Below are 9,397 nucleotides of genomic sequence, written 5' to 3'. Positions count from 1 at the left end.
GCATAATTGGGGCAAATCATCACCCGAAAAGTACTAATTCCTGAGGAACAAGGGGGAAAAAGGGGTGCAAACAAGAGAAAAGAAAACAAATGAGAAAATTTCTAGCTTATTTAAGAACAGGAGCTCACTTGTGACCCCACAATGATGGCATGTTTCTTGCTTCCCCATGATTCCCTCTGAAGAACGGACCAAAGGAAAAAAAAATGGAAGGACCGCCGCGCCCGCGCGCTCGAGATGGATAGCTTCCGGGTGCTGCGCCGGCTCGGGTGCGGTGACATCGGAAGGACCTGAAGCCGGAGAAGACGTCCTCGTCGAGACGACCGCCACGTACCGCAAGCTTTGATCTCTCCCTCCGTAGTGCATGCCCGAGCGGCCGGCCAGCTGGTGAGATCTTCCATGGTTTCATCGAGCCCACATACTTCACGCCCAAGCTCTTCCTCTTCGGTCAGAGGAACAAGAAGAGCAGCGTCACCACCAAGAGATCAATGAGCACCAAGCCCAGGCAGTAGCGCAGGCGTCCGCTGACCAGCTGAAGCTCATCGTGGAGCCGACCAGTGCACTCTCCGTGTGGTTAGTCGGAACGTATGAGTACCTCGTCCTGAAGTTCGTCGACGGTATGAGTACCTCGTCCTGAAGTTCGTCGACGGCGAGGGCTACGGCAGCGCGGTGGATTGGCCGACGTTCGGCTCGTCCTGCACCTGCACGGCGTCGTCAATCTCGTGCAGCTTCTTCTCTTCCATGGCCACCTGGGCGACGACGAGCTTCATCTGCACCTCCTCTTGGTTTTGCTCATCATGCGCCGGTCATTGACCTCCTGACCTCCAGCGAGCGCTCGATCTGCCTCCGGGCGTACAGCGCCGGCCGGCGCACTAGACTCCGGCGTCAAAAGCGAAAGGTCAAAACCGTTGTTTCCGTGCACCACGTCCGCAAACCTTGGTGCAATCGAGTGCAGCGAAGGTTCAGGCCACGTCCACATGTAAACCAGTGAAACAAATCTGCTTCGGCTCCTACGAGGATGTGATACAGCGAGACCGCGAGAGATCGAGTGCTCTCAGTGCAGTGCCGTGGTAGCAAAACAGGTGAAACATGGACCGCGTCCAACTGTGACAGTTAGTTGTTGCCAGGAGTACTGCAATTTGCTGTCAGGAACTATGCTTCCAACGCACTCTGTAACAGAGCAATATAAGCAAGTACACTCAGTCCCCTAGTAATAGAAGCAAGCGCAAGCGCAAGCGCGCGCACACGTTGTCTTCTTTTGGAAAGAAATACCTGCTTACCAGTGACAACTTGTGTCTTTGTTTATTCTTTCTGAACAATCAACACCACACTATGAACAGAAAGAATTGGTCGTCTGAAACCGTATATAATCTGAACAACAAAAAATAAACACAACCAACACCAACACCAACACCAAAACTAGCCTTTTGCTGAAGCAACCCGCGTTAATTCAGTCCCCCCAACACTTCCAACACTTGCCACACGCCTTTGCAAAGGATGGAGCGGTCGTTGATCACTGGTGGATCCAGGTCCTTGTCCTGGAGGATCGTTGCCCAGCAGCTTTTGCATCTCCAATGCAAAGATATAGTCCAGGATCTGCGTGTAAAATTCTAAGGGTTAGTAACTTAGTATGACGGTCATTCAAGGCAACATTACACTATGGAAACTGATCCTTCATTTCATTTTCCCTACAGCATTGCTTTCAGTAACAACAATTTTCATTTTAGGAAAATGCATTGCTTGTCCTAATATAAGTAATAACTTAGTGCCAAGTACAGGCTTAGCCCTAGAGCATAATCAGATCCTCAGTACCAAATCCTGTTTTTTCGGCTTGCAAGAAACCTCAACACAATCTTCCCAAAATGCGTTCGATGCATAAGAACAAATTGGCAGTGCAAGGAAATGTTCAGAGTAGTATGGTTCTTGTTAGATTTCCCTGGCCCAACCTATCCCAGAAACCTTGACAGATAACAACGGATATTCTGCTGGAGAGGACCTCGTGCAGATTGTGGATGCAGTCCAATATCTGAAGGCAGACAGCCTGCATCCTCTCTCGTATTGTCACTTTCACCATCAGCCTCTCTTGTTTCTTCAAGGATTCTCATGAGCCTCGTATTCTGGTTAGCTTGTGTCTGGAAGAGCAATAAAAATTTTGTGAACTCAGTCCATGTGCAAACCTCCTTGCTTAGCACTGGATCTAGAGTGAAAATCAGAATAAAGAATGCAAAAATCATTCTTACATTGCTGACAAGCTTGTACTTCTTATGGTTAGATATGCTGCCCATGACTTGAGAATGTCTTTAACTCAGCAGTGTAGCACATCTAGCATCCGTTCAACCGTGTTCGTGAATGCTCCTTACTGTGATTAACAACAAAAAAAGAGTGTTGTAATTTGGGCACATATCAATTGGAGAAAAAGTTAAAAAGAGTACCAACAACTCATATCTTACCTCACTTGCCAGGAGTCAAGATCTGTCTCAAAATCAGCACTTGCAATTATCAGTTCAGCAACATGTTGCAGTGATCTTGATGAGGGACTTGAAGAAATAAAGCTTTCAACCACCTGATGATTTCATCCTGCTGTTTTCCAAACGGGTGCAAATAAAAATGCTTTCAGTGACTTTTCAGTATGATAATGAAGCATTTGCACAAATGCCTCATTGAGTTTGTGTAACATACTTGAGTATCAGGAATTGACGAAACTTGAATATTGCATGGCCTATAAAGCCCTATTGTTGTCTTGTACTTCAATAAGAATACCCCCCCCCCCCCCCCCCCCCACACACACAGGCTCTCTAGGTAACTAAAACACAGAATCCATTTCCTGACAATACATTCAAATCTAAGGAAACTACCAGCTCCTATTGTGCAAGGATTGAAGTACCAAATCCATTTCCTTGAGGAAATTTTAGGAAAATATTATCAGAAGATAGATTGGTGGGAAGTAAAGTAGTTATCAATTAAATCTGCTCGGTTTGATCCAGTGGACATCACCATTAATGAACCAACAATATGGCAAAATATATACTGGGTATTGTACTGCCTTTCCGAATTGAATATTCAGAAAGGATATTTTAAAAATTAGTAAATGCAATTACCTGAACTGCTATGATTATAACAGAAATATCATGTGCTTTGGGAATACACACTCTATAGCTTCCAGCTGCACTAATCTCTCTAACATCATAGTAATCAGTTACCGCTTACCATTTTTTAAAATTTATAAGATCAAGTCAATGGTCACGATAGCTAAAGAGGTCGACTGAAACAAAATCCATGATGGCGTGCAATACAACACGAATCAAGCACATGAACTAAAATAGATACCTTCTACATTTGCAGAAGTGGTTCTAGAGGTGCCCAAAGAAGCATGCGTCAGTAGATCCTGTGGATAAAACATTCACCAATAGTCCTTGCATGAGCACTCATAATTTTTGAAGTGATGAAACCTATTGTTATCTCGCACAATTATCTCTCTACCAACAATAGCAGATATGAATTTAAAAGCTCGGTGACAATCTACACAAATTCGCAAATTCTTCATGATCCTTATAGGTACACCAGGTGGTATGCAGATCAATCCAAAAGCCAGAGCAAGCTTTTCACTGTGTTGAAACACCTCTGATTCTTTCTCTTCTTCCTCAAGATCGTAGAGAGCATATTGTGTGTCTGGCATGTACCCAGCAGCTTGCATTTGACTTTTGAGCTTGGCCAGTAACGCCTGGATCTCATTATTCATCTCATGTTTTGTGTCCTTAGCGTGGAAAACATGTACAGCATTTTTCCAGGTGATCCAACTGCGCCCCGGGTCTTTCTTGATTCCAACATTTTTCATCTCCTTTCTCACATCTGTTGCTTCTGCCCACCTGGAGAAGTAAAAAAGATACATTAAATCCATGGCACAATTAATGAGCTAGTGTAATTTGATTGCAAGGGTATTTTTTGGTAATAAAACATATTTGAAGTTACATTTACCTGCTGGCAGATGCAAACATGTTATAGAGCAAAACATGATTGCCGGAGTCCTGAGGATCAAGTTCAAACAACTTCTCAGCAGCAATCTTTCCTAGCTCTGTTTTGCCATGCATCTTGCATGCCCCAAGTAGCGCTCCCCAGACAGAAATGGACGGCCTCATCGGCATCCCCTGTATGATCTCATAAGCTTGCTCTTCCATTCCTGCACGACCAAGCAAGTCCACCACACAAGCATAATGCTCAATGCGCGGCTTAATCCCGAACCTCTCATGCATTGTCTTGAACAGCTCATACCCTTCCTTTGTCAAACCTCCCCTGCTGCATGCTGTGAGCACATTGACAAGTGTGATATAATTAGGTGCTGTTTCTCCACACTTCATCATACCATCAAACACTGCAAGTGCATTCCGAGCATCACCAATGTGTGCATAACCTCCTACCATTGCATTCCATGTAACAAGATTCCTCTGTGGCATCTCAAAAAAGACCTGTTCAGCATTTTCAATATCCCCACACTTCCCATACATGTCAACCAACGCACTTGCAACAAAAATGTTTGCATCAATGCAAGAGCGGACAGCAACTGCATGCAGAGCACGCCCAAGGTCAAGGCCTAGCAGTCCTGCGCACGTGGTAAGCACACTGGAAACCATGAAATCCGTTGGCTCTTCCCCAGCTCTCCTTGCACCAAGATAGAGTGAGAAAGCTTCCTCCTCTCCACCATTCTGCGCATATGCAACAACCATACAACACCAGGACACGCTATTCCGAACTCTCATCCCATCAAACACCGCCTTGGCCTTCCCGACGCATCGACACTTCCCATAAAAATCAACCATAGAATTGGAGACAGAGACATCCATCTCAAACCCGCACTTCACCACGAATCCATGGAACTGCTCCCCAAGGGATAGGTATGTCGCCCCAGCACATGCATTGAAGAACGCACAGACTGAGACCACATTCGGCATCCCACCAGCCTTCCGGAGCCCAAAGTACGCCTCCACTGTCTCAAGGGGCCGTCCATCAAGCACCGCGTTGGTCATCACTGCGTTCCAGGCGACCACATTCCTGTTGGGCATTTCCTCAAACAGGCGGCGTGCCAGCGCGAGGCGGTCAGTCTTGAAGCACATGTCCAGCGCCGCGCACGCGACGAATGGGTCGTCGGGGAGGTACCCGAACCTGAGCGCGAGGGCGTGAACCTGGGGCCCGATGGTGGACCACGACGGCGCGGACGCGGCGGCCTTGAATGCGGAGGGGAAGGTAAAGTCGTTGGGGCGGAGGCCGAGCCGGAGCATGGCCGCGAAGGCCGAGAGCGCCGTGGCCGGGCGCCCGTGCTGCGCCGCGCCAGAGATGAACGCCGTGTACGACACGACGGTGGGGCTCGGGTCGGAGGCCAGCGCGGCGGCGGCGGGCCCCGGGAGGTCGAGCTTGGAATAGAGGTTGACGAGGTGGGCGCAGATGAAGGGCGGGATGGCCGGGGCGAGCAGCCTGAGAGCGCGCGCGTGCGCAGCGCGGCCGAGGCGCGGCGAGCGGGAGGCGATCGCCTCCTCGACCGCCGCCGCCAGGAGCTGCGGCTCGGTCGCCAGCGGCGCTGCGGCGCGGCGCATTTGGGAGGCTTGGGTTTGCGATTTTTGGCGCGACCACTGTGACTGAATTGAGGCCACGTGTACATGGGAGAGCAGGCCGGGCTGGTATTGGCCGATCCTGGGCTTGGCCTGCAAACCTTTCAGCCCAGTTGCTCACATGCTATACTTTTTACATTTTCTCTTGGAGAGGAAGGTTGTTAATAGGGATGGCAATCAGACCCATGGTGCGGGTGCTCACAGGTTTGGCACCTAACGGGTGCAGGTATGGGTGTAAAATTTTACCTATGGGTCTAAATCCGACCCGACCCGTATTGAGATGGGTTAGGGCTGGGTGCAAGATTTCACCCATGGGTGCCCAGTGGGTGCCCATCTTTTAAAATTTTGATCCCTAACTCTTGTCATAGTATTGAACTCGTACTAATATTTTGGATTTTTGATGTTCAATTGTTGATGTATCATGGGCTATAAGGTGAAATTTTAGATGGCTGATGTACTGAAGTTGAATTGTTGATGTATCATGTAATGTTAGATAAAAGTTAGTTTCGTGCCATTGCCAACCTAACTTTTTTTTTGTTGGGATCAAACATATGAATGTTTGGTTCCCTACTTCGGTGTGTTGCTCAAATTGTTTTGTGTGCCAAGTTCGTATTATGTCGCTTGACATTGTATGCTCATGTGTGTATATTTTGTAAATTTCTACTTCTTTTAACAGACCCAGTGGGTGCTCAGCGGGTGCGGGTGTATGTGTAAAAATTCACCCGTTAAGCATTATAGGTGTGTGTAGATAGATATGACAGTTTTTATTATGGATGGGTTTCGCTCCACTGCACCCGACCTAAACCATTACCATCCCTAGTTGTTCGTGTTCCTTCCAAAGGAAGAAAAAATATACTGCAGTGGAGTGAACATCTGCTCTAATTTTTAGAAAGAAATTGATATTTTTAATCTTACTTCTTCGGCTTCACCACAGCCCGGCTTTGTTTTGGCTCCCTTCTTCTTCCTCCTCTTTTTATTCTTCGGTGGAGCAACTCCAATAATTATAAGAAAGTATGTTGGTCTTGAGGCGATGATTCACTCTTGGAGTGCAGCTTTGGCTACTAATTTCCATTACAATATACGTATAGTGAAAAATAAGAATGTAACACAATGAATGCCTTTTGTGAAGCATACATTTTTTGTCTCTTGCTCTTCCTAATCCAAAACTTATACCTCCCTTATTCCTCAACACTCTTTCATCTGAAAAGCCCTAAATCCTGACTAATCTACCTTATTCTTTGAGTATGCTGTCAAAGCATGTCAGCTGGATGTTGGCGTGCAAACTGAAACAAAACGTCGTGCTATAATTTAACAATCGACAAGCCAGCAGATTGTTACAATCCAACAATCTATGACCTACTCAATTATTGAGTAAATTTGCCCAAGAAACCTCCACCTCTGCAGCGGCGACATCAAGCGAGAGGGACTGCCGGCTGCATCCATGGGCTCTCGCCGGAAATGCGCAGATCCGGCGGATGACACCGCCGGCCTGCTTAACCTTGAAGTAGAGAACGAGCGGACCGCTGAGCACCGCAGCAACCACGAAGCCGTTCCCGTTCATCAGGAGTCGGCGACCAAGTTCCTTTGGCCTCTCATGAATTCGATCTCCTCGTCTTTTATAAGCCTTTTAGATTTAGATCAAAATACAACCCTGGTTTGGATTCGGAATAGGAACCGTAATCGGAGGATAGCGAGCGAGAGGGATCGTGCGTTCGGAGGGGATGTTTGGATCTTAGCTAAAGTTTAGTCCACGTCACATCGATTCTTCGGAGGTTAATTAGGAGGACTAAACATGAGTTAATTATAAAACTAATTATACAGATGGAGGCTAATTCGCGAGATGAATCTATTAAACCTAATTAATTCATCATTAGCAAATGGTTACTGTAGCACCACATTGTCAAATTATGGACTAATTAGGCTTAATAGATTCGTCTCGCGAATTAGCCTCCACTAGCAGGAATGCCCGTGCGTTGCTACGGGTCTGTACAAAAGTGCTTCAATTGCTACTAATGTGACGGGAACGGTAAGATCAGTAGCAACTTTTTTCAAAGTTGGGAACGACACATTTCTTGACCGATTTAAATTATCCTACAATCAAAATATTTTCAGCATCTCCTGCAGAATTTCTCCAAAAATATTCTCTAGTCTTCAGGCTTCAGAGCCTAGCACTATTCAGTCAGTAAACTAACTCAAGTGTCATGTGGTTATAGTACCTCTGACAGGCTATCTTCCACATCCATGCTTGTTCTGAGCAGCTCCAGTGCTGTCTTAAGCCGGGGCTTGTCCTGGTAGATGAGCTTGTTCTTCCTGATCTGCTCATGGTTGCACGAGAACTCAATTCAGGGACAGTCTCAATCTTCCTAATGTTTCAGATCACCAATGGTTGTTCCGCAAACAATAATTCAGAAAGTTCATGTTTACTGACCTTTTCGCGCTTCACAGGGTCCTTGAACGCAGAGTCGATGACGTCTTTGGTGGGGACTATCTTCCACTTCGGGATGATCTCTTCCACCTGCGTCAGGAGGGTGATCACGACGGGGTGTGGTTTCACTTTCTCTGATATCTGCAGTTTTGCGGACAACCCACACCTCAGCAACCAAGCAATCATAGTTCATGGCAAAGTTCAGTATGATACGGCACCTTGCACATTGGCGCTACAAGGACAGCACCGTCCCAGAAGATCGGATCCTTCCTGTGCAGCAGTAGAGCCACGGCTCCTCCCATGGACTCGCCGTACAAGAATCGGCTTTTGTTTCTGTAATCCTCCATGGCTGCAAAAGAGTTTACCCAATGTTTCCCATGAATTAGTAGACTTCAAATTGTGCTGTGCCAAACTGAGTTTTTTTAAAGAATTATGCCAAACTTAGCTATTATCTAAGTAGAGAAGGATATATCTAGAACGAAATGAAACTTTGTAAACTCTTACACTATATACTTGTGATGACATTTTTCAATTGAGTTCAAAGTTGCGGTGGCAATTGAAGTAAAAGTCAGTAATGCTAGAAATTTGTTAGAAACATTTTAAGCTTTTGCAGTTAAAGAAAATGGTAGAAATATGTTTTTACCACAGATGGACTTGAAGAACCTGTCGCAGTCAGCCACAAGATTTTCAAACTTCTGGATGTAGCACCTGGCACCCATGGACTTGCCGTGGCCCTCATAATCAATCCCAAACACACCATACCCTGCTGTGGCAAGCTTGATCCCACATGCTGCCAGTAACCAATGTTCCCCACCATTAGACATGGCATCATGCCATCCAACATTTTTAAGTGAAAGTAGTCAGGCAGCAGTGATTCATGAACATCAATGATCAATAGTCAATATATCATATTTTGAACGGAAAAAATTGATCAGTTTGACACCGACAGTATTTTGAACATGAAACACCACAGAATTTCACATATCCTGATACATGATATGGAATTGGAAGTATGATCCTCTTATGTCTGTCATAATCTGTCATAAAATTGGAAGTATGATCCTCTTATGTCTGTCATAAAATTCTAGTAATGCTTTGACAATTCCAACATGTCCCTGTCGAGCAGCGAAATGTAAGGCATTTTTTCCATTGTCTCTGGCCATTTCACCAATCCAAAGTAATCTTGTTCCAACAACAGTTCAACAACTTTGATATGGCTCCTCATAGCTGCTGATATAAGCGGGGTAGTATTTCCAGGACCAAATGTCTTGGCAAGCATCCTGTCATGAAGTAACATTTCCTGCACAACAGCTGATAAGAAAGTACTCCTAGGCGTTAGGATATTTTGCTCCCTGTTAAATGTTAATATAACAAA

General features: G+C 45.9%; 2 protein-coding genes across 2 annotated transcripts; both read right to left on the bottom strand.

Annotated features, from left to right (window-relative positions):
• Positions 1-1,213: 1,213 nt before the first annotated feature.
• LOC101767504 (pentatricopeptide repeat-containing protein At4g14850) lies at positions 1,214-5,582 on the bottom strand. Its single transcript, XM_004954611.1, has 6 exons — positions 3,973-5,582; positions 3,325-3,863; positions 2,448-2,577; positions 2,238-2,356; positions 1,994-2,129; positions 1,214-1,593 (listed from the first exon to the last, which is right to left on the bottom strand). Exons 1-2 carry the CDS (start codon positions 5,580-5,582, stop codon positions 3,398-3,400), a joined length of 2,076 nt encoding a protein of 691 aa, XP_004954668.1. The 3' UTR covers positions 1,214-1,593; positions 1,994-2,129; positions 2,238-2,356; positions 2,448-2,577; positions 3,325-3,397.
• Positions 5,583-6,957: 1,375 nt separating this feature from the next.
• On the bottom strand, positions 6,958-8,920 carry LOC101767103 (caffeoylshikimate esterase-like). Its single transcript, XM_004954610.2, has 5 exons — positions 8,666-8,920; positions 8,241-8,371; positions 8,026-8,163; positions 7,814-7,912; positions 6,958-7,221 (listed from the first exon to the last, which is right to left on the bottom strand). The coding sequence occupies exons 1-5, from the start codon at positions 8,844-8,846 to the stop codon at positions 6,958-6,960; spliced, it is 813 nt and encodes a 270-aa protein (XP_004954667.1). The 5' UTR covers positions 8,847-8,920.
• Between the last annotated feature and the right edge of the window lie 477 nt (positions 8,921-9,397).

This window comes from Setaria italica, chromosome I (genome assembly GCF_000263155.2).
Source record: "Setaria italica strain Yugu1 chromosome I, Setaria_italica_v2.0, whole genome shotgun sequence".
Classification (NCBI taxonomy): Eukaryota; Viridiplantae; Streptophyta; class Magnoliopsida; order Poales; family Poaceae; genus Setaria; species Setaria italica.
The sequence above is the reverse complement of the archived record's forward strand: the minus strand, read 5'-3'. Positions and strand labels throughout refer to the sequence as shown.

Coding starts and splice junctions, on each gene's coding strand:
- LOC101767103 (XM_004954610.2), bottom strand. CDS start 8,846: ATGTCTAATGGTGGGGAACATTGGTTACTGGCAGCATGTGGGATCAAG. Junction 8,372..8,665: donor GTTCTTCAAGTCCATCTGTG/GTAAAAACATAT, acceptor ACTCTTTTGCAG/CCATGGAGGATTACAGAAAC. Junction 7,913..8,025: donor ACCCTGTGAAGCGCGAAAAG/GTCAGTAAACAT, acceptor AACCATGAGCAG/ATCAGGAAGAACAAGCTCAT.
- LOC101767504 (XM_004954611.1), bottom strand. CDS start 5,582: ATGCGCCGCGCCGCAGCGCCGCTGGCGACCGAGCCGCAGCTCCTGGCG. Junction 3,864..3,972: donor ATGTTTGCATCTGCCAGCAG/GTAAATGTAACT, acceptor TTACTTCTCCAG/GTGGGCAGAAGCAACAGATG.